This window comes from Perognathus longimembris, chromosome 2, assembly GCF_023159225.1.
Source record: "Perognathus longimembris pacificus isolate PPM17 chromosome 2, ASM2315922v1, whole genome shotgun sequence".
NCBI lineage: Eukaryota > Metazoa > Chordata > Mammalia > Rodentia > Heteromyidae > Perognathus > Perognathus longimembris.
Genome location: NC_063162.1, coordinates 5950595 through 5975358, shown reverse-complemented (window position 1 = coordinate 5975358; position 24764 = coordinate 5950595). Strand labels below are relative to the sequence as shown.

General features: G+C 51.8%; 1 protein-coding gene across 6 annotated transcripts in view; it reads right to left on the bottom strand.

The window, feature by feature from the left end:
• Fam53b (family with sequence similarity 53 member B) overlaps nucleotides 1-24764 on the bottom strand; it is a 102407-nt gene that overhangs the window by 46489 nt on the left and 31154 nt on the right. For 5 of the 6 annotated variants that reach the window (XR_007209825.1, XM_048338063.1, XM_048338061.1 and 2 more), the window contains 3 exons: nucleotides 21486-21747; nucleotides 14097-14151; nucleotides 936-1711 (listed from right to left, as the gene is read on the bottom strand). Coding sequence is in view for 5 of the 6 variants with exons in the window: in XM_048338063.1 (XP_048194020.1) it covers nucleotides 936-1711; nucleotides 14097-14151; nucleotides 21486-21563 (909 nt within the window). In the remaining variant the exon portion in view is untranslated. Of the gene's footprint in view, nucleotides 1-935; nucleotides 1712-14096; nucleotides 14152-21444; nucleotides 21748-24764 lie in introns of those variants that run through there. The other variant, XM_048338065.1, reaches the window with a different exon arrangement.

Here is a 24764-nt window from a genome sequence, read left to right as displayed (position 1 = left end):
CCAAGTGACCGAGACTGTCAGTGCGTCTCACAGTGGGTCCTGAAGACAGAGCTCCAGTGAAGAGCAGATCGGTGTTGGGTCACTGCCCACCCATGCCTGCTTCTCCCATCTGTCTGTCCAGTACCACCAACACAGTACTTCACGGGGAAAAAGCATGTCTCATTTTAAATTGAGAGAAACAGATACCTTGGATACAGCAACTTGAAGACGGGCGCCAATGGCTCGTGCCTGTCATCCTAGCTACTCGGGAGACTGAGACCTGAGGATTGTGGTTCAAAGCCAGCCTGAGCAGAAGAGTCTGTGTCTCTTATCTCCCACTGATCACGGAAAAAGCCAGTAGAACTGTTACTCAAGTGGTAGACCACTAGCCCTGAGCAAAAAGAAGCTCAGGGACAGTGCCCCAGGCCCCGAATTCAAGCCCCCCAGGACAAGCAAAAAAACAAACAAACAACAAAACCCACAGGAAAAAAAAACCTTGAAATCATTTTTCTTTAAATAGGGTTCTAGAGTTTTTGTTTGTCAGTACTGGAGCTTAGAACCTCAAACGTGTTAGGCAAGCACCTGACCGTGTGAGCAGCTTTGAAAAGGGTTTTTTTTTGTTTTTTTTTTTTGGCCAGTCCTGGGCCTTGGACTCAGGGCCTGAGCACTGTCCCTGGCTTCTTTTTTGCTCAAGGCTAGCACTCTGCCACTTGAGCCACAGCGCCACCTCTGGCCGTTTTCTATATATGTGGTGCTGAGGAATTGAACCCAGGGCCTCATGTATACGAGGCAAGCACTCTTTGTCACTAGGCCATATTCCCAGCCCTGAATAGGGTTTTTAAGACAAGGAAATGAATCCGCTCCTGGGAGCTTCTGGAATGAACGCCCTATACTTACCTAAATGGACCAGAAACAACAGTGACCCCAGCATGCCCTCCAGGCCCCCGGGTGCTCACCTGTGCCATCTTGGCGAGGTCTAGGGAAGGCCTCTGCTCCTGCACCTCGTCGGGGCGCCGCCGTTTCACGCCGACCTTCCTGTCATTAAGGACACACGGCTGGGAGCGGCTGCGGGCAAGCCCACTGGAGCGTCGCGCCAGCTCCGGCGTTGAGGCAGGGGTGCTGTTGGCTGAGGGTGGACAGTACTCTGCGAAGGAAAACTGCTCGTGCGTGCAGGAGAGAGACCGCTGCAGGTCTAGCCGGCCCCCTCCCGTGGGGTGCGGCTCTGGGCTCCAGGTGTCACCCCCCTGGCCACAGGGGGCTGAGCCCAGTGGCCCTTGGCAGGACGGTCCCCCAAAGCGGTGTAGCCCAGCCTGATGGCAGGGTGAGGAGAGCCCGTTGGCCCGGGCAGGGAGGCTGAAACTGGAGCTCCTCTGCATGGTGCCGGCACCGCTGGAGTAGCGCTGGACACTGCCTCCGCTGTAGCACCGTCTCTTCTCCACAGGAGTCCAGACTTTGGAACCCAAGGGCCGCCATGACGTCCGGCAGCTGGACATCTCATCGGAGAAGGACAGTGACCGGCACTGGCGCTTGCTAGGGGGTGCCGAGGGGTTCCCATTGTGGTCACTGATGCTAAGGTCTTTGATCAGGCTGGTCACTGAACAGGCAGTCACCGCCTCCCGGTGCCACAGGGAGCCGTCCTGACACTTGTCAGGCAGGCATTCCCAGATGCTGGCGCTCGGCTGGTCAATCTGAAGAGGGCATTTCCTGTCCAGATCTCGCCATCGGTCATTTTCTGGTGGATAAATGACAAAAAGAAAATCAGACTTTAGAGGCCCTCACAACAGCCCTCTACTTCTACACCAACAGCCTTTGTGTCACAAGGGATCTTTAGAATTCAAAGGGCCCTTAGAACGATCCAGTTCAACCTCATTTCACAGAAGAGAAACTGAGGCTCAGAGAGTGGAAGTGAGTGACTTCCAACATGCTGAGCTGGAAGCAGAGTGAGGCTGGGATTCACATACACCCCTGTAATTTCTAATTTGGTTTCCTCCCCTACGGACTACACTGCCTCCTGGGAAAACACAGAACAACATTTTCTACCCCAAATCTTTCTCACATCTTCCTGCAAGTGGCAGAGAGCCACGTGTTTGCTAAGTCCCTGCTCAGTTCTCTGATGCTTTGTGGACAGTGGACAGGACTGGAGATGTAGTACCTTCCCCGCCCCACCCCCTTTTTTTTTCCAGTCCTTGAACTCAGGGCCTGAGTACTGTCCCTGGCTTCTTCTTGCCCAAGGCTAGCACTCTACCTCTTGAGCCACAGCGCCACTTCTGGCTTTTTCTGTTTCTGTGGTACTGAGGAATCAACCGCAGGGCTTCATGCATGCTAGGTGAGCACTACCAACTAAGCCACCTTCTCAACTCTACCTTTAAAACATTTGCTGAGGGGCTGGGGATATGGCCTAGTGGCAAGAGTGCTTGCCTCATATACATGAGGCCCTGGGTTCGATTCCCCAGCACCACATATACAGAAAATGGCCAGAAGTGGTGCTGTGGCTCAAGTGGCAGAGTGCTAGCCTTGAGCAAAAAGAAGCCAGGGACAGTGCTCAGACCCTGAGTCCAAGGCCCAGGACTGGCCAAAAAATAAAAAACACTTGCTGATAACAGAAACTGGATATTCATGGACATACTTGCCCTCCACCAAAATGCTCAACAATAAGCAACATCTGCTAATTATAGCACTTTGTGTTCACCTCTTCTGTTTTGTTTTTCCTTGTGTGGTGCTAGGATTTGAACTCATGCTTGCTAGACAGGTACTTTCCCCTTCAGCTTTACTCACGAACATTTAGTTTAGATTTTTTTTAATCTTTTTCTTTGTCCAGGACCCAACTCTAACTGCACTTCTATCTGTGCCACCCAGGAGTGGGATCACAGATGCATATCACTATACTTAGCTTGCTGGTTACATGAGGTCCAGCTTTCTGCTTCCAGAAGGCCTCAAAAATAATCCTCCAAATCTCCGCCTCCTGAGTAATGAGGATTATAGGCATGTGCCACCATGCCTAGCTTCATCTGACTTCTTGCTAAAACTTATGATATTTAAAATAATTAAAATCCGTAAGAACAAGTCTTGGGCTGCACAGACTTAAGGGTACAATTTAAACTTACACATTCAGGTCTGAACTTGAATGCACAAATAAATAAGCTAGCCCCACTATGAAATGCTGCATCTGCCCTTGAACTTTTAGCTTACTAAAATAATCAAGAACTATTTGTTGTTTCTCTACTATGGAATCAGAGGCCATACTGGGAATTTTAGGAGATGCAGAGATAAACTTAGCAGGGCTCTTATATTTAAGTTATAATGCAAAAGTAAATAATTACAGCATGCTCTCAGGAATCAACATGTTAGCATGCTGTATTTTCTAATCTGTGTATATTCCTAAGTTATGTGCATACAGGTGGCTTGGGTTGGGCAGTTAGAAGGAGGATAGCCGTAAGTCTGAAGTGACATTCAGCAGGTCTTTAAACGTATTCTGCTGCTCACAGAGTGTGGATCACTCGCTGAGAATCCACTGAGCCCTGCAATCCATACAGCACCCTCCATGCAGAGACCATCATGGCCCAGATGGGAGACTGAGGCTTGGAGTGAGCTGAGTACCCGGTCCCAGGATCTATAGCTGACACGGCCACAATGAAACCAGCCTACTCTGAGACCAAGGCCATTCTCTAATATACTACAGTGCTGAAGAGAGCCACAAGGCCAGTCTGACACTGGCTCTGTCTCAAGGAGCTTAAGGATCAGGCAACAAGTGCTACAGAATCAGAAAGCTGAGCTGCACACTCCAGGCAGGAGGGATGAGGTACCCAGCTCCGCTGTAGTGGCCACATCCCAAAGGCGACCAAAAGACCTGCCCTAGACTAACATCACAACCACCAGCTGCTGGATCAAGGCAATTCAAAATGCAGATGGGGGGTGGGGGTGGGGAGCAAATAAAAAGGCAGATCAGCGATGAAAATTATGCTCCTTCCAGATGAGTAGCCTCCTAAGGGCAAGCAACAGAGTCTGAGGGACTGGAACCCTAAGCAAGGGACACAAGGAACATAGCCTAAGAGGCTTCAAATGCAGGCAATATTCTCTATAAGTTCAGGCAGGCCAGTTAGGAACAAAATAGCCAATTCTCCTCATCCCAGAATCTTCCCAGGCCCTGACCTGTCCCTTCCAGACACCTGTTCCTGGGTTTGATAAGTTCTTTGCAAAGATAAACATTACCAAAAAGGATATTTTTCTAAGTTGTGTTTGTTGAGCAGCATTCTCTTTGAATAGTCACAATCTTCTAAAATAGTTGGCATTATCAGCAAGTCACAGTACAGCTAAAGAAAATAATTAAATGGCACTGGATGAGAAATAAACTGGCATGGAACAAGCCGTAACTGTTAGAGAAAGAGGAAAGCTTCCTAAGAGTGGCCATTTATGTAGGATGGTATTTGTCAAGATGGTAAAAGTCACAGCCAAACTGTACCTATAAAAAATGTCCTTGAGTAGAGGACTGGCTCAGTAACTTGTCAAGAAATAACATGATGCATGAGGCAGCAAATTCGATGACCATTCAGGACTGGGTCCTCACTAGTAGCCTACGTACTGTTACAAGTGAAGAAATCGTGTCACTGTGGACTGCAGGTAGCTTGTTGGTTTCTATCTTCCTGTTCTTGTTTTTCTCGCCTCTCCTCCATGAGGAAGATGTACTGGCAAGCAGGGGAGGTCTGTGACCACTGAGCCACAGGGCTGTGCAATGACTGAACTGAGGACGTGAGCCAGGCGAGGCCAGAGTCTAGACCTCATCCTCCTTTGGGTTTTCAGGAAGTAGCCAGCCATCGGCTTCCCTCTGGGGACAAGGCCCAAAGGCATCACAGTGCCAGGAGTGTGGCGGAGAGAGGAAGGGAGCAGGATACCCCAGCCACAGCGCAGTAAGGCCCCAGATGGAGCCTGTGGCAGGGGGCAGATGGGTTTCAGCCAGGGCCAAGAGACCAGTGACACCAGAAGAGGTGGTCCCACCCTCACAGGAGACCACTTGCTGTCCTACTGTTGTTTCCCTGGCCTGGAACTCTCCCCATCTGCAGGGAAATTATGAGAAGAGGAACCGGGGGGCCAGATCACCACGGGCGCTCCATCTTCCTTGTCTGGCGGCAGCGTCACTCCTTTCTGTGGCCATCCGGGATCTTCGCGCTTCACCACGCCCCCGGGGTTCCACTCTCCTCACTCCTCCTTACTGCTTCTAGGGGACTTTTGTGAAACCCCCATCCACTGTTCTCTGGCCCCTTGACAGTTGTCCTCTGCCTCTTAGAAAGGATATAAACTGGCATCTATGTCCGTCACCTCTACTATTTCCCCAGCCACCTCCACACTCAGGCACCCAACTTCCTATGATCAGAAACCAGGCAAGAATCACAGAGAATCAAAACCACCCTTGAAAACCCCTCATCAGGTCAAGCACGGTGGCACGTGCCCATAGTCCCAGCGTTTGTGATGCTGAGGCAGAAAAGCTGCAAGTTCAAGGCTTGCACTCACAAGGCACATATGTTAACTGACCCTTACTTATCTGCTTACGTGTTTACTTCTACTAGGCTATGGGCCCTGGAGCACACTAGCACAGCACTCGGTACACAGTGGAGAGGGATAAAAAGACTAGCAAAAGCTGCAAACGGGCTGTGGTGTTCATCTGGCCTTACTTGTCATTTGTCCTTGGCACAGCCAGACAGCTGGTAGCTTGAACCCTCCACACCATCCAGGCCATAGACTGAAGCAATTAGGTTGCTTCTGGTTGGCAGAGTTACTTCTGACACACTTTGAGAATGCAAAGCACTGCTACTGTGTATCAACACCAGCCAGGTGGCCACTTGTCCCGTCTGCAGTGCAGATAAAACTGCGATTGTTCCTATCTTTATCACTCAGAAGTACAATATAAGAGAGTAAAAACAATCAGCGCTATGTTTAGCCCTCGTGCTTCCCCACTTCGCTCAGGGAACAGAAAGCAATTTGTTGGGTCAGGTCACCAGACAAAAGAAACAGGAATAGAAGCTAATTTTTAGTGGCAAACTGCCCCATGAGCTAGGGCCCAACGTCATACTGCACAAAGGGCCTTGGAAGGGCTCTGGGAAGAGGATACCAGGAGTCCCCACCCCGCCATTCAATATCACTTCTGCACAAACAACTATAACTCTTCCAAAAGTGACAAAGGCCATGTCCCTGGGGAACCCACTGAGCACAGTCACTTGATGTGGTAGAGAGGGTGTGTCCCTGGGTTCCAATTCAGCCCTGCAGGTTCCTTATTCTCTCAGAACTGCCGAGAGAAGAAAACAGGGACCCAGTATAGGGCTTGTAGCAGGCTCTCAGAAATAGCAACCATCACCATGATAATTGCAATATGGCCGTACTGGAAACATGCCTGCAGATGAGGTTTGGTCTTCGGCACCTGGGTATATACCACTCTTGGGCACTCAGGCTAGAAAGGGAATCTGTACTTGCTGCACTAGGATTTCCCAAAATGAGCTTTCTGGATGACCTACAGGACCATGGGGGACAGGGTATTCAAAAGCAGATTCCTTGGCTCTCTGTCTGTCACCCTGGCCCTGACCCTGACCTGGTAAATAAGAATTTCTTGGGAGCAGGGATCAGCACTCTAATGAGCTCTCCAGGTCCCAAAGAGACTGAGAATCACTGCTCTGGGCCACAGGCTGTACAAGGCCTGTCAGAATGGCAGAATGACAGCCTTGCCCAGGCTGCCCAGCCCCACTGAGAAGCTTCTGGTCAGATGAGGATTCTGCTCTCTACAAATATGAATATAAAACACCACTAAAATCTGGCCGTGGGGAGGGCAGGGGGACTGTTGTGCTCTGACATTGGACAATTATAAGAAGATGATGGAGTAGGATCACTTGGCCTTTTGAGTCCTTAGAAGTCAATGCTTCACAGGCCATGGAGGGCCTTCCTTCTCAGCGGCACAGCCAGGCCTGGATGGAGAGCTGGCAGAGACCTATGAGGGCACCCAGCTTCTGAACAGAAGCCCCACACCACCCCCCACCAGTCGTGACCAAAGTGGAGCTTGATGGCCAATCACACTCTAGGTCATCCCAGTTGCTTCAACTTTCAGGAGCATCCAAAGCTTCCCCCTGTTCTGCCACATCCAGCATCACAAGCTTGAGGCTTCCCCAAGAGCAAGTCCATGATGTGCAACTTAACACACTGCCTACAGATGGAAGCGTGAACCCCGGTTCCCTTACAAAGGAACTCTGTGGTCAGGGCCTCTTCCAAAGAAAGCCATGGCTGGATACCAGATGTGTGTAGGAAAAGACTCAGTTCCTCACATTCGCTTACAAAACCTGGTCCTGCCATCCTCTAAGGAAAATCCAAGACCACTGTGCACACAGATCTCGAGCTCGAAGCAAAACAAACAAGCAGAGGAACACAAATAGCATTTGACCTCAAGTGTTCTTGTTTCCATTTCTGTCCTTAGATTTGGGGGGGAATCTCCAGGGGCCCAGATTCTTGGGGGACTAGAAGCCTTCTTATGCTCAAAAGATGGAAGCGTTTCGTGTCCACGGAGATTTCATCACTGTTTCAGAGGCTCTCTTAAAGCAATAGAGCCACAGAGTGCAGTTTCTGGAGCATGGTACGTTCTAAGTATAGTGCAAAGACACAAGATTCAACAGCCTTGGCACCCAGGGAGCAAGCTTCCAGCCAGATTCACCAAACTGACTCACTCCAGCATTTTTTCTCACCTGTCTACAGTGCTGACAGTGAGTTCCTCTCCCCTGCCCTGGGCCCTGGGTGGTACTACCTTGGCCTCAGGGCTGCTTGATTTGGGTAGAAGCTCACCAACTCTATCTTCTCCTATGGGAAACTCAGAGAACAGAGGTATCTTTTGGTAGAAGCTTCGCTAAACTCTTATGAGAAGCTCTTTTTAAAGTAGCTTTGCTAAATTCTTCTGATGACAAGAACATGGGGAGGGAGCAGGACAAAGACATGAGCTCCCCACAATGGTGTCATCTGTTCCTTAATGGAGCTCAGAGCCGCTGCCCCACAGGCTCCTCTTGAGTCAGCTCAGAGCTATGTCAAGGGGAAAGGTCCTTGGGCTTCCCTGCGTAGGCCTCAGCCTCTGGCCCTGGCCTCCAGCTGCAAAGGATGACAAAATCGTGGCTGTATGTGGTTTGCAGAGTGACACAAGCCAACAAGTTCCTCACACAGCCTCCAAGGGACAAGGAGTTAGGTTAGCTGGAGATGACGCTTTACCAGGCCAGATCTGAGGCCGCCCGTGGGACCCGGACAAAGCTGGTATGGACCAAGATCAGAGTTCAAGGGGCCAACAGGGCCCTCACCTCACCAGCAGGGAGGAGATGGCCCAAGGAAGCTGCCACCACCTCTGAGAAGTCTTCGCTTTCACAAAAAGACACCATGTGGGATTGCCAAGGTATAAAACCAACAACAGAGCACAGCCCCAGTTTCTCCCACCTCTACAAGATGAACTGTGACGGCCCTTTTAGCTTCAATCTCTGACTCCACCCCCAAGGAGCAATGACAAATGCAGAGGGAGGGAGGGGAAAGCTAGTATTTGCCATGGCAGCAAAAGCTCTGAAGGGATGGGGAGGTCAGGTTGGTCCATCTTTTTTAGATTCTTTCCCGGACGGGGTGTGTCCAGAGTGTGTGAACAGGCAGGCCTCTAAGTCCTGCACACAGCAAGGCTGGATGACGCTGTACAGTCCAGGGACTGGCAGTGGGGACGGACGGCGCTTCAGGAAATTGTCAATAGATGCGTAGTAACTGGTCATTAACTTCCAGGCTTCTTGCTGAAGTGTGGAAACGCAATTGTGTATAACCTCACCATGGACTATCCAAAAAGAGCGCATGGAGGCAGGGCACGTGTTCCCCTATGGACACCAATCTGCAGGCAGGACAGCCCTGACTTACACCTAACCTGCAATCCCACAGCCATGTTCTTGGAGTTGGGCCAGGCTGTCTCCTAACTCGATTGTCTTTCAGTGAAGGGCACACCAAAGACAGTGTACAGCAGCCATTCCTGTGCTCTGGCAACTCCACAGACAGCCCCTGCGTGCCCAGGTCAGCCCAGCCGACAGGAGAAGGGGCCCAGCAGGCTCCCTTCCTTCTGCTGCCAACTCCGATCTGAACATGATTCCTGAAACCAGCCAGGGAGTGAAAGCACCCTATGCAGACAAATCTTGTACTGTCTTAAAGAGATGTAAAAATCACACATGAGAGCAATAATATCCATTTAAAATCATAAAGTTTTAAATCCTACATATGTTCATACATACAAGTGCATACAGCTGTGATTGTTTGTAATGCAGACCAACCTCAGGCTAGCCCATGCTAGTTAATAAGCAGTCTGCTCTAGGAGAGAGACCCTGCCTGGGCCGATGACTGTGTTCAGAACGGCCATTGTTGACAGACAGACAGCAGGGCTGAGAACAAAAACGGCCTGTACAGCTCTGGTTTTCTTACTGCCCACTTTCATTCTGTGTCACGCATTTGATTCATTTCTCCAAGACATGGAAAACATTTATTTAGCCCCGGATGCCAGCTTCGTCACACAAGGTGTGACCACAGACACTTCTGGTGACAAACAGTGGCCAAGTTAAAAGACCGAAAGTGACCAAATTTGCAAGTGTGATCTCTCAATCCCCCACGGCTTAACACAGCCACCTGGTTTCTCTGTGGAAATCTACCCTGAGAGGGCCCCGGAGAACAGCCCTTTTATGTGCAGAGAGACTTAAACAGCCAAGTAATTAAATCCTGAACGTAAAGGCTTATAATTAAAATGCTGACAAACCTGAACTAGAGTGGCACAAGGTGGGCTGCTATAATATTTTTACAATTCCTTTTTATACATAATGCATGATCCTTCCGCTCAAGTTTCCTCTATGTTCTTTGCCTGTGAGATAATTTACATTAATAAATAATTTATTACCATAACTCCTAAAGTAATTATGGGTTTCCATGCAATTTTTTTAGCATATGAATTGTTTTGTTCTCTGTCCATTGACTAGTATTTACAGGACTTTTCCTATTTTTGAAATAATTGGTATGGCCCTGGCTTTCTTGCGGCCTTAAGTGATTTCCAGGTCTTCTCCCTGCCTGAGTGGTGAGGAAAATGCAATCTGTGGTGTCCATTGTCCCCACGACACAGAACTCATTTAATGAACGCAATTAACCGAGGACGGTGAATGGAGCCTGTTCTCACCCCACTTGTCCTGTTTCACTGAGGAAGACTAAACTGGCACCCATGAGCCTGGACCAGCAACTCCCAGGGTAAATGACAGAACATCACAGGCTACTTACATGTTAGGCTTTGTGTGTAGCCCCTTCCTCCGCCAACCCAGGAAGAACCCCTTCCTGGCCCAGGTGGAGTTACTCCAGGAGCAGGGGGTTGGTGCCCTGCCTGGCTAGCTGACCAGAGGATGGGCTACGCCACAGAGCAGTCACCTGACCCTTGCTTACTGTGACAAGAACACAATCCTTGGTCATAGATGGATCTTCCCCAGACAGCTGTTTGCTAGGGAAATTCTGCTTCAGCAGAGGTGGTGGGCTGGGGATGACCCGGAGGTGAGAAAGGAAACTGAGAAGGCAAGTGTGGCCTCCACTATAAACAGCAGTGGCAAGGCCAAGTTACAGCCCTAATAAGTGGCCCTTGGCTGGACAATACCCTGCCCAGTTTCTCCCATCCACATTTCACCCTGGCTTTGTTCTCACCTCAAAATTGGAAAAGTACAAAAACACCTCTTTGTATCAAGTTTCCAAACTGGAGTGAGGGGCCTAGGATGGAAAGGAGCCTGGGACCCCACTTTAATCAATTGCAAATCATGAGATGCTTTTTAAAAAATGTTGTCTTTGATTATACTGTAATGAGCCCATTTTATCTAAGTGGGTGCAGAGGAGGCTCTGCCACCTGGAAGGCTGGAAGGTTCTACAAAGAAGCAACAGAACACACCCCTGTGCTCTCACCTCTAATACACTTGCCATGATTTTCTTCAGGACATTTATGAAACATGAACTCATCCTGTCTTCCAGCTAGGACCCTCGCCTGGAGTTAAGAGGGGAAAACCCTGAGTAACAGGGCCAACTGTCCCCAGCTCTCACGGGAGAATTCCACTGATCAAGGCCAGCACGGAGCCCTTTATCTGCAGGAGACAGGCTGGGAGTTGGTAATTATAATAATTTGGTACTTTATCTCTGCTCAGCATTGTCCAGTGCTGGAAGGGCCCAAAACTCTCTTGAAAAGTCTGGCCGGCCCCTTGGGGTGTTCTCTTCCCTGCTATTGAAAGGCAGGCACACCCAAGATGAAATCTCACTGCCTGGGGTGCACTCCCAGTTTGTGTCAGCAGTGCAAGGTGAGGCCATGAAACCTCCAGTCACACACTCAATGGGTTGGAGCCGTAATATGATCCTCCATCAACTCACATTGAACTTGGAGAAGCCTCTGACAGCTGCCACTTCTGCCTGAGCAGGTAGATGGAAGGGATGGAGGCAAGAGACACCTATGGGGTTCTGCCATCTCTCTGAGTCCACACAACACCTATGCTTTGTTGGAGGAGAAGCAGGTACAGAAGATGGAACACTTGTTCTTTCAGCCATCTCCATCTGGGCAGATGGCCCAGTCCAAGGGAATTCCTTGTCACTTTCTCCACCAGGCAGAAATCTACTTGTGGGGAGGGCAGGATCCCATTCTCTCTGCTCAGTGCACGATTATTACTTATAAAACAAGTCTCTGAGGCGCCTGGTGACACACGCTGTCACATAGGAGAGGGTTCTCCTGAATGGAGGGGGGTGACGTGCAGAAAGATGAGGTGGACAGAGGAGAGAGGCAGGGCAGGGCACAAACATGCCACTGACCCACCACCCGCTCCCCTGGCTCGCAGGGCCTCAGCGCTGACCTACACAGCAGGAAGAAGATGGAGCCGTGGAAGAGAAGAGTCAGCGTGGAGGCACTGAGCAGGGAGGGGGGACTCCAAAAGGGCCACTCCATAACCACAGCCTGGAGACGTGCTCAGGACCTCCTGGACACCCTGGACCTCGCTGGTAGGAAGCAGATGCTGTCTTAGGCAGTCTCAGGCAGGCCACCCTGGGCAAATTGAGCTTGTGCCCGCATGTCTCCCTCCCCAAGGCCACTCTCTTCCAAAGGCCTATGGTGGGGAGTGAGTTCCTCAGCTGAGGCTGAAATGCTTTTTAACTATGTGAACTAGAGGGCTCTGTGTGATGATCTGTTCACAACATGTTGCACAGTCCTCATAAACCAACAAGGTGGATGCCACCACAACTGCCATTCTGAGGAAGAAAATGAGGCCCAGGGAAGTTAAGCACAATGCAGGAAGGGGCTGGACGTCCCCGCTGGCCATCCTCACGGCCAGCTCCAGGTCTGCTCTGCTGGAGCTGTAGTCCCGGGTGGGGTGGCTGTGCGCCCAGGAGCCCCTCCTCCTCCTTAGCATGATAAGGAAGGCAGCTCAGCAACTCACCATCCCAGAATGCAGACCGTGCAGCAGGTTTCTAGGCCCTGTGCTGGGGCGTGGGGGTTGTGAAGCTATTAACCACCAAGGAGGTGCTCAATTATGTGGAGACAGGCCTCAAATGTGCCTGCCACATTTTAAGAAAAGCAAGGCCCAGCAATCTTCTGCCCTCATTTCCTCTGCCTGGAAGAAAATGGTGGCCACATCAGAGAATACCACCCAGTTCTCCTAGCACTGGGGCATGTGATTGTGAAGGAAGAACCAACCTTCTTTCTCCCCATCTGAGCCAATTCTGCTTCCCAAGGGACCTTAGAGAGTCAACTCATTGAGCCTCAGTTTCCCCTACAGAAATGAGCGCCTGCCTGACCCTGAAGCTACAAACAAGGAGCCCAACACAGCTCTGCCCACCAGCACAGTGCCCAACACAGACACCGCATCCTCCACACCTGGGGCTTCATCTATAGAAAAGCCTCAAGTGAAGGAAAAGAAGCCACTGGATACAGAGTGAAGGGGCTAAGAAAAGAAGGCAAGGATGATGTCATAAGCCCCACAAAGATGAAATGTGAAAACCCAACTGTCTAAAAGCCAATCTCCGACTCTTTGCAGATATCAAAAGCCATGTGGGGGGCTGGGGATATGGCCTAGTGACATGAGGCCCTGGGTTCGATTCCCCAGCACCACATATAAAGAAAATGGCCAGAAGTGGCGCTGTGGCTCAAGTGGCAGAGTGCTAGCCTTGAGCAAAAGGAAGCCAGGGACAGTGCTCAGGCCCTGAGTCCAAGGCCCAGGACTGGCCAAAAAAACAAAAACAAACAAACAATCAAAAGCCATGTGGCAGCACATCCCAAAGAGCCTCGAGACAGCAGAAGGAGACCCTGTATGTATCATCTGAACCATCAAGAAATCCACACTGTCAGCACAGTTCTCACTAGCCCAAGAGAAACAGCAACTGTCACAAGCACAGAAACAGGATGGAGGCACCTTTCCAGAAGGCATATCCGCAATATAAACCAAGACCCTTAATAAGGTCTAAGGCCTCTGACCTCTTCGTTCCCCTCCTGGGAACGATCTGAAGCAATGGTCCAAGAGACAAAGACTCAGACACTGAGAATTACTGCTAACTATAACAGCAAATTCAACAATCAATGCAATAACCACACAAGTTCCATCATTCAAGACATTTTGGTACTTCTGCACAAGTTGGTAATACAGACTATTAGCATGCATGGAACGAATCACTGTCATGCTGTGGAAACTACCAAGTGAAAAAGCCAACAAATGCAGTTTATATAATTATATGTTCAATGCAAGAAACAAATACACACAGGATTATCAGCAGTAGGCATCACTTGGAATTGAGGCTGTAAGAGTTTTTTTAAATTTCCTATACACATGGTACATTTTCTGAATTAAAAAAAAAACCATCATGAAACACTTTAATAATCAGAACTCTCAATGTTAAGAGCTGGACACGGCATGTGTCTGTCCTTTCATTCGCGTGTCCCACCAGCCTCCTGGTCCACTCAGGAACTGCTGGGGACCAAAACAGAACACACAGAAGAGTCAGGTGCTCTTCTGACACCTGGGTGCAGACAGGTGTCCTCTGGGCTGCTCACCTGGCTGGAAGGACTAGAGGAGAATGACCCACGCAGCATGGCTACTCACCCATAATTCCACAAGAGAAAAGGGTAGGTCCTTGACTCATCTTCTTTGGCGTGTGCTGAAAACAACCAGAAAAGCTATTCACTCTTCAAGTCATCAGAAGCACGTTTGCACATGACTCTGCACTCATCTCTTGCTATAGTCACAATTAAGGAGGAATTGCCCTTTGCCAGTGTCAGATTGGGGAAGGGAGAAGAAAATATCCCAAGAGACAACATCTGTGTAGGATCAGGCCTAGATTCTTTTTTCCAAGTCTCCAGAGAGTTATGGACCTATTAAAGGGGTTTAAAAATACACGGAAAACCCGACTTCTGCCATGAGGGGCTTCTCCACTTGGGTGGTGATGTGGGGGTGAGCACCGGAGCCCGTGCTGGGAACAGGTAGACAACCTGGAAAGAGGCTGAGGAGCCGGGGACGGGGGCCCTCTCCCACGGCCAGTCCCTGGTGGGGAGGTGCAGGACAGCGCTTCTCTGTCTGCCAGCGCTGGCCTGGCCTCTACAGCTGCTCCAGTCATCCTCTCTGAGCAGAAGCAAAAGCTCACTGGTTCTCCTGAGTCTCAATCTGAGAGCTACGGCTCCAGATCTGAGTGCCACACTTCCACACAGCTTCCCTTTCCACTGCCAGCATTCTCCATCTTCCCTTCAGCCCGCCCTAGCCTCAGCCAAATTCCATGGCCACTGCCTGAAAAGCAGGCCAAGGAAGTCTACAAGAGCCCAGGACCTGGGCATTTGCCCCAGGGCTATAGAGCAAGCTGAGTGTAGAATACTCCGGGGGTTTCTTGTGCTAGCTGGTGTCCAGGTCAAAGGGCCTGTTCTGCCAGCTTGTGAGGAGAGAGGCACTCAGGAACCCAGGAAGGTCTGCCTCAAGCATTCCAGAGACCACCTGCCTCAGTCCCTCATTTAGCATCCTCTTACTTGGTAAATAGGAACAGCAGCTGCCCACAGGTAGGCTGTATTAAAGCTGAGTTTTAGACAGTGAGGAAGCTCTCAACCCCAGACAAAGCAGCCTGCCACTCGAGGCTGTGGCTTGAAAAGCACCCCCGCCCTACCCCATGATAGGAACCGGCCAGACTTCAGGGCTGAGAAGTAGGCAGGAGCCCAGGCTCTGGCTCTTTAAGTCCTGGAAGGAGGGTGGGACTGACTAGGAACACCTGGCCTGCCCAGATAAGAGGGTGGCAAGCGCCTGGCACCAGCTACCTCGCCCCATCCCTGTCTGCCCCATCAGGGAACCTTTGTATTTTATTTGGTCAGCAGCGCATTTATCCCATGGGGCTTTTAAGGGTCAGTTTTGACCGGCATGGGGACACAGAGGTGAAGGAGGGCTCCCACTTCATAGACGACATAGTCACATGGACAAATCATTGCACACAGAGAATGGGGCTGAAGAGGGGGCCAGGGAGAATGTGCTGAGCAGCAGTGCAAATCAGGGTCATCTTCCTGGGAACACCTGAGCTGGAGTTGATGGACCAGAAGACACAAAGCATCTCCTTGGTTTAAAACAACCCTTCTACTATCAGGCAGCTCACCCTCTTAGATTCCAAGCAGTGGAATGGTTTACTCTATAGACACCCATGGGACAATCTAGAAACAGTAAAAGACAGTACACCTGCCTGCCTCCCAGCCAGTATGATTAACACTGCAGGATGCATGGTTGAAAACCACACCAAAGTCACCCAATAGAGAGAGGAGGTGACAAATACATGGGAGCCTGCCAGTGGGACCATGTCACCCACACAGCCAACTGCACAGCCTGAGGAACCAGGCAGGCCCCTTGTTCTAGGGGATGGATTCAGAGGGAGAAACTGGGCTTGTCCTCTGCCAGGTACCTGGCCTGTCACAAGAGACAAGTTCCTGGCATTCAAGACAGTACACACAGGTAAGGTTCAACCCCTTTACGCTGTGTAGGTCAGATGGGAAGCTACTGGACTGGGGTCTCTAAGTCCACACCAAGGTCAGCAAGCAGAAGAAACCAGGAAGGCTGGTGTAACATGTGCTCTGCTACCCAGCAGGAGCCACAGAAGAGCGTCTGGGCTTTACAAGACAAAAGCAGGAAACAGAGTAGAGTCACCTTCTACCTGTCAGGAGGACAGCCTTTACGTTCCACTCGGGGCATGGCCTAGGCCGTGGGCCAGGGTGCAGGGCCAACCCACCCAAGAAAGGCCCTCAGCCTGCTCTGAGCTCTTGCATTCAAGGACCTCTCCGGTTCTCACCCTTGCTAGGCTTGATCCACCCACTCTTCTCTGAGGGTAGAGCCCTCTATGAGTTGGCCAGAGGTAGCCCTTGTCACTTACGACAAGGAACCTTGGCTGATCTCATGCGAGACTTTAAAATGAGATTGAGGCCCTCTCTTGCTTTCTGAGCCATCTGTGCAGTGAGGCTGACTATGACCAGGCCAAAACATCTTGTATGCAACGTTTTCCCAGAGCATGAGGGTCCCGCTTCCCCTGACCACAGGCAGGATTTTCCCAGAACCCACACTTCACATGGGCAAAGCAGCACCCAGGACGTCCTGCTGACTCTAAGATGACAGGGCCTTTGTAGTCCCGTATACCAAGAATGGGATAAAATTCCCATCCGTGTGTGCCATTCCTGCAGCTAGCCTTTCCATTTCTAACTCTTCTGATCCTCCTCCCCAGTGGGGTCACCATACACTAAGGACAGTAGCCCCAGTGGAACTCTCGGCCCTGAAGCTGCCCAAGACATCGAGTCTGCAGAGAAACGCACTGCCTGCCTATATGGATAATTCTGTATGGCCCACAAATGTTATAAACATCCAAGTGGCCCACAGCAGAATAAAGGGCTCTCTGGGGGAACAGGCACCCATGCCTGAGAAGCAGTAAGATGTCAATGGAGGAAGGAAGAGGACCCAAGCCGAAGCAGGAAACAGCACCCTTGGGGACCATGCTCAAGGACGCTGGAGGAGATCTGGCAGCCCTGACTCCGAGGCTTCAAGGTACTTTGGCATGAGGGGCGCTGGGATATCTTCCTATCCAGTGTAAGAAGCATCAGCGTTCTTTGGACTCTGTGTAATTCTAACTCCAGCCAGCCTGTGGCCTTCCAGGGACAGGGCTGTGAAGCAGAAGTGCTAACTTGGCCTGGGCAGGTATGTGAAGTGACTAGGCAGCTGGGCACAAGGCCTGATGTAGCCACGACTCGCTAAGAGTGGGCAAGCACCTTCACCCTGGCATACCAATCTGACAAGTACAGATCTGACAAGTCCACCTATCTGATCAGCCTTTGTGGAAACAACTGGGGGTTGCAGGGATAAGTCAGACAGCCAGGAGCCACGCACCACCCTCTGCCTGGGAGCAGCTGGTTGTCAGCCTCCTCTGGTCCAGGGAAGACTGAGAGAAGGCAAGGCCTGGCCAAGAGGGGTGGTCACTCTGGAAACAAGAGAATGGGCCACTGGTTTGTGCGTGGGCGCATGGGAAGAAGCCGGGGGAGTGCAGGGCTCCAGGGTCAAATGTCTGGGCTGCCTTCCAGCAGCAGCTAATGTTAGAACATGAAAAGGAAGACCTCCCTCGGCAGAGGAAAGCGACCGGGCAGAGTGGGGAAGAGGAGCCAGTACTGTCATGGCTGCCATGTGTACAAGCTAGCCAGGGCTGTGGGCACAGCCTGCACCCTCTAGGCATTGCTCCTGAGCAGACAGGCCTCCGGGCCTGGAGAGCAGGTGTTTCCCAGTTCTTTTACTCTTCTTCCTACATCTTCCCTGAGAGTAGAGAATAGGGCCAGTTATGTTGTCAGCAGCATTTAGTTTCTTAAAAAGGAGAATGAAGGAGCCATGACAGGCGCTCCTGGGACAGAAGCCATCTCACTTCTCACAGGCCTTAGTGCAGCAGCTTCGGGCTCTCCTCCAGTAGGCCCACACCTCCAGTCCTCAAGACCTTCTCCCCTGGGAGTAGGCGTGGTGGGGAGGGGGGTGAGAAAGGGCTTAGTCCTAGGGGTCTGCTCCCAAATCCCCCAGTGACCTGAGTTGTGCCATTCCCGGCCTCTCCAGAATCTTATTTCTAATTACATTCCAATCTCAACCCTGAATTCTGCTCTCTTCTTGATCTAACTAGAAGTAAGAGAAACTGTTTTCTGCCTTTCCGGGTGTCAGTGTGAAGCCAATGTTACCAGAGCGGGCCATCACTGACCCCAGCCGCTTTCTCTGCACCTCTGCCGCTGCTCAGTCCTAGGTGGCCTTGTGCCCCGTGCTCTGCCTCATGGGGCCTCGCAGGACTGTGATGTGAGGCCTGTCTTGGGTCGTTCACAGGAACTCTCCCTGAGGAAGGAGGAACACTGAGATGGCCAGGCCCCCAGAGCTAGGGCTGGGCTTGGGTGGGAAGGTGCTGGATGGAGCAGTCTGCTCAACCTCAAGTCTGTACTCTGCATGCCCTGCCTGAGCTCTTGAAGCCACCGTTTCCTGTCTGTCTGAGGGACAGAGGTGGTGTTGGGATAGGCAGCAAGGTGCAGGAGACCCTGGACTCAGAGCCCACTGTGCTTCCATTTGCCCCATGCAAGCAGTGCTAGGCCAGAATGCAGCCAGCAGTCCGTGTGTGGCACGTCAACAATCCACAGACAAGAAGGCCCACTCCAAAGGGGCCACCCCCAGCCGACCTGCCATCTGGAGTCGGGGTGGGAGGAGACAGATGGCTCACCGCACCGCCCCAGGTGGTTCTGGGTCCCGAATGGCCAACAACAAAAGCAGAAAGGAGGACGCTCTTCCAGAAGGGGAGGGAGTGTAGGAGAAAGTCAAGAGCCTGGCCTTACAGGAGAGATTATACAGTCAGTAGATTCCCTGCCAGGAGCCCAGAGGCTCTCCCTGCTTCTGCTTCTCCACTTTCCTGAGAAGACAAGGCTTCCCTCCCTGGCGAGGGCGCAGAGGCCCTGCTCCTCCTGGCAGGAACTCAGACCAAGTCTCTGCAAGAGCAGCTCAGCTGACCTCAGGACCATGTGCCTGGGAACCAGCTAGTCCCACCCCGTGAGGGAGAGCACAGTGGCCCCACGGTGCTGGGCTAGCTGAGCACAGCTGGTCCCAGGCAGGGCGCCTCCCTCTGGCCCTCTGTTGGCCCCTTGCCCCGAGGTTACTCCTGGCTAGAGCTACTCCACATGTGTTCTTCATATTTCCCCAGGAAAAGAAATTCACCAGCCACAAAAAAAAAAAAAAAAAAAAAAAAACAGAAGGATTCGACTCATGTCTGCCCACCCCCCAGCTATGAACTGAACAAGTCAGAGGAGGGACAGAAACAATGACATAAGAGCCACGGGGTGGTGGCACCTGTAGACTCAGTTACTCTACAGGTATTACTGAGCACCTATGAGGCACTAGGCCCAGGTTCCAAGTTTTTGGCAACAAGTGAAAACAAATGCTCTGCCTTTATGAAACTCCCAGCCTAGTGTGGGGGAGTCATTCAATACTCAAGACCAACAGGTCAGCTGTTAAACCAGTGTTAAGAGCTTACAGGGAAGAACAGATGAAAGAAACTGAAGGTATAGATGGAGGAGGTAGAGGGTGAGGCAGGGGGTGGAGGGAGCAGGATTCAATTTTGGACTAAATGGCCAGAGAGGGAAGAAGGAAGGGAAGGAAGGAGATAGTTATGTTAAGGGGAGAGTGTCCTGGGCTGTAGAAGAAATGCAAAGACCCTGAGGCAGTGTACTTGAACAGAGGGAGCAGGAAGAACAGCGAGAGGTCATGGTGCACAGGTACATGAGCCTTGGAGCTTCCTAGTGATGGCTTGGGTGTTTGTTTGGCACAAGTTAAGAAGCAAGTGGAAGGTTGTGAGTGATTAGACAGGTCTCGCTGGTATTCCCTCTGGCTTCTGAGTGGAGAACAGGCTATGGAGCAAAAGCAGGAGACTCATTAGCATCTCCATGTGAAAGCTAGCAGGATGAGGAGAAGGGACCACATTGCAGATAAATACTAAACACAAACTGGAAAGGAAGTAAGTAGAGATGGCAGAAGACATGGCTAGCCATGTCGGCTCCCCTTGTTAACGACCAAGGTTGCCATCAATCGAACACCTTGGTGCCTGCTCTCTGCTGGGCACCAGCCCTCTGCTCAGCCCCTGCAGTGCTGGCGTACAAGGAGGAGACACAGATACCAGGATCTAGATTCCAACCTGGGGGAAGAGGCCTATACACAAGCCAGGAGGTGGATGGAGTTGCTGGACAAGGTGGGACCAGCACCGGCGGGGCAGTTACTGCCCTGTTCTGGGTCTCCAATACACATTTGTAAAGCAAAGAGGCTGGACCAAATGGTTCCTAAGCCATTTTGGTGCATGTACGACCACATCTGATGTTCTGCTCTGTAAGCGCTGCCAGCCTCATATGGACTGGACTTCACTGGGCTTCAGCTGTGACTTGGTGCTAACGGGGTCTGGGAGGGTCACTCAACACAGATCTGTCCGGGCAGAGAAGGGCAAGGCCACCTCAGAGTCATGCTGGTCCCCGAACTCCTCTAGCCCTCTCCCAGCAGGCCTATGAGCTAGATGCAGGTCTACAGGAGGTAGGGGCCTTGGGGGCTTTCCCAAGCTCTGCCCAGAGCCAGACCTCAGCAGTCTATCAGTGTGATCCTCACTAACATGAGACAAGAAAGGCAGCCCATGGCGGGGCCTAGTGTGGGTTCTCCTAAGTGGCCGTGAAGAGTGCCGGGTGAGGCTGGATTCACAGACCCTGGGCTGTGGCTGGCCCAGCGCTCTGCAGAATCCTGCAGATAGGCCCATCTGCCAAGCCCTAAGGGTGTGGCCAAGGTAGCTGCTGCTCCCCCTTCAGGGGAGGCTCCCTTTGGTAGCTGGGGTTGGGAAGGGGGCTGGGTTGGGGATGGTTTTGCTCAGGGTAGGAAACCCAGTTGGCTGCCTCTCTGCCCCATGCTCACCATGACATGATCAGAGGGTGGCCACAGAGGGTGGCTGCCACCATGGCCTGCCATTATGGCCTGCCAGGATGCGCCTCCTTTTGCACTCATCTCTCTTCACATTCTAACTACAGCAAGTTTCTCTCTCTCTCTCTCTCTCTCTCTCTCTCTCTCTCTCTCTCTCTCTCTCTCTCTCTCCGCACCTCTCTCTTTGGTGGTTCGGTGCTATCTTGGCCCTCACTCCAGCCTTACCCACTTCTGGAAACTTGCTGGGTGGAGGCAAAAGGAATATGGGGCAGAGCCCAGCACGGCAGCTGAAGCACACTTGGTATTATCGAGCAAGTGGCGGCCTTTCCCCCCGGCTCTCCAGAGCTGCTCAAGTGCTTTTTTGTATGAGTGTATGTCCACGGCCCGTGCTCCCATGCACCATGACCCGGCCTGGAACAGCTCCCAGAGCTCCACTCTTGAGCACTCTGACCCCAAGCTGCTAAGCCTGGATGCCATGTCCACAGCCCACCTGTACATCAGGCCTCGCAATGAAGTCCGCTAGGGGCTCACCAGTTCAGGGCTGAAGGTCCTACATGCTATGGAGTCGGCTCCCTGGTTGGCGAGGCTTCTCCTTAGGATCATCACCATGGTAAGGACCTCAGGCACTGGGCTGCATCCCAGGGTGGGCACGAGCCATCTTCAGGAGGGCAACCCTGGGCAGTGGTGATGCCGGGGCACCCCCAGGGAATGTTGTCAGTAGAAACAGCTCCCCATCAGTCACTCACTCTCAGGATGAGGCTCTTCTGGGAAATGGCCAAGTGTGGTCAACTACCTGGCAAGACAGAAGATAGGCAACAAGTTCAGGACCAGGGAGGAGGAGAATGGAACTAGGAGCCCATTGGGAACTAAAGGAGGTACATTCTGGGAGGCCACTGAGGCTCAGATAACCTTCTCAGAGCTACCCCTCTCCTGCTAGCCTCGAAGTGTCCCAAAGACAATGGGTACAGCAGTCAATTTGGGTCCACTCATGGGATCTCCAATTGGAGTTTGGATAGCTAGCAACCTGTGGTCCCTGCAGTGTGCTCAAGATGTGCGACATAGTACCACCAAGCTAGCTCCCAGTGCTCCTGGAACACGCACCAGGACAAGTTCACATAGGCTGGGGGTAAGAACGCGCCCCATCCCCGTGTCCCAACCCAGAGGGTCAGCCCTCCACAGCCCCCAGCAGCTGACAGGGGCGCAGTCAGGACACGCACAGCTTCTCCTCCACACATGTATGATCAAGTAACTGGAAGCGGGACACCAGAGGCTCACACCTGTAAGTCCCAGCTACTCACAGGCCAAGCCATAGTAGAAGGCAACATGGGCAGAAAAGTCTGGGGGCTCCATCACCGTTGTAATCAGCAAAAAGCTGGGCTGGAGGCATGACTCCAGTGACTGAGTACCAACAGAGCAAAGAAGCCAAGCAAGCACAGGCTGGGGTCACACGTCAGTAGTGGGGGGCGGGGGTGAGCAACTCAAGAATCAGAACCGTCTACCTGAAGGCACACATCGTATGGCGGTAGCACATTTAACACCAACCTATTTTTAACACTGGAGGTCTCTTCCCCAGTAACCTTCTAGCAGTGACTGGACCCTCAGCAGAGCTGCTGCGCACAGCCACGAAGCATCCCACCCAACCCACCATCGTGCCCCACTAAGTAGAGGCAAAAAGGGAGCAAGCTTCAGCAAAGGTTTGAAAAATCACACCTTATAATTACTCTGATCCTCTGTCCCTGTTCCCCCCTTCTGTGGTTAAACTTTCAAATTCACACGGTACAAGCGATCCAAAGAGCACCATCAGAAAACAAAAACTCAGAGCAGTAAAGGCAATAAATAAATAGAAAGGTAGCCCCTAATCTGAAATTACAAACAAACTGTTCAGTGCAGGAAAATGTTTTAGAATCTGCTGTTCTGTGTAAAAATTAATTACACCCTGGTATTTACTTACCATCCAGATTGTAAATCATATTTTCCTGTTTACTTCGATTAGACTTTACAGTGGGTGTTATTGAAATTGCTCAATTACAGGCCAGCTGGCAAGCGCGGAAAAATTACCTTCTACCGTTCTTAGAAAACAAGGTTCATCCAAAGTGCGAACTCAGAGAAGGGGAGGAGGGAAATCAATCCATTTCCAAAGCCTGACTGTTGGAGTAGAGAGGCCCAGGGGGGCCAGAGTCCCAAATGATTCTGAGAGACCTGACAGGTTTTCCTGTCACATCAACCTACAGCTAGCATGTGCTAACCAAGTGTGGTCAGCTCAGACCATTCCTCCAGGGACTGGGCAAGTAGCAGAGCTTCCCTCCCCTCCCCATCCCATGCTTGGCTCAGGAGCAGGCCAGGAGGGGCACCCTGGACTCACCCTTCAAAGGGGCCCTTTGTGCCACCTCAGTGAGGAGGCACAGCAGCCATGGTCTTTCTGTGTGTCAGCCTCAACTCAGTTCTAGGGCAGCTAGCCAGTGGCATGAGGTCTGAGAACACCTCTCCCCTTCTCTAAGGAGGCAGGCAAGGTTCCATAGTTTAAAGCTCAGATCCAGAGTCAAGCACAACTGAGTTCCTCTTGAAATACACTGTCCCCTCAAACGTTGCCAAGGGCTTTATCTCTGTGCCTCAGCTCCTCTCATTAAATAGAGACAATACCGCCTGCCTCATCGAGTTGTAGTAGCCTAGGAAGCAGAAACCACACCTTCTGCTGGAGCCTGGCTCCTCTGAGAAGTGCTGTCAACAGTGGCTACTGCTGTTGGGAGAGTGCAGGGAGAGGGCCAGTGAGCCCAGGTCCTTTCCTCAGCAGTGGACACCCAGGCAGTCTTCCTCTTGAATTTGTTTAAATTCCATCAAAAAGGTCTGGCTGCACTATGGCCCTTCCCTCTGGTGAAAACAGTGGGAGGCCAGTAAGCGTGATGCTGTGGCAGTCTATTGCCATGGAAACACATCATCAGCCCATCCCGTCACAGCTCTGCACAAAGCCGGAAACTGGGCTGAAGCAGCAACGGGGCCTCCTGGCTCTCCCCAGCGCCATCTCCACAGCAGCCTCTACGAGGGCTGCAGAAGTGGCGTGAGGAGTAACAGACAGGCACAACAGCACCCTCAGCTCCTGGGTACCTGGAAGCCAGCAGTGGCCACAGGCCCCAGAGGAAGGGGGAGGTATGGCTCCCACCAGCCCTGCACAGGGCCTAAGGCATATGGCATCACCGCTAGCGTGGGGACAACCTGAGTGGTTAAATGACAGTATAGCTGTGGGAAGGAATCGCACGTGGCCTCTAAAACCGCTCCAGCGAGGCAGCGAGACCTGGGAACAGCATGCACTCAGAGGCTGCTGCACAGGGAATGTGGAGGGGAACAGGACAGACCTGGCAGCGCCGCGCGGCGTGCAGACCTCGCCCTGAAGTACCAGGCTCCGGACGGAGTCCTGAGGCCGGAATTGCTGCCTGCTTCAAGCAACTTTTTCTGCAACACCAAGCACAGAGCCTTGCACAGAGTAAGCGCCCAATACACATGTCTGGAATTGGGTAAATCACAGCAACATCCGAGTCCGGACACGTTCTCACACCAGCAGAGCCTGGCGCATTGTGGATTTCCCGGGGTCCAGGGCAGAGGTCTGGACCAGCTGCACCCACCCAGTGGCACAGATAGATCTACTAACCAGGCCAGCATCTTCTCAGAGAGGAACTGGGTGTGGCCTTGAAAGGGCCAATAATTGGGGGAAGCCAAAAGGACACTTGGGCACAGACCCTGCTTTTGCCTGCTGGGTTCTCTCTGCACTTACACAAAGAAAAAAAAATGGCTTCTATCATCGAGCAGTGCTGTGGT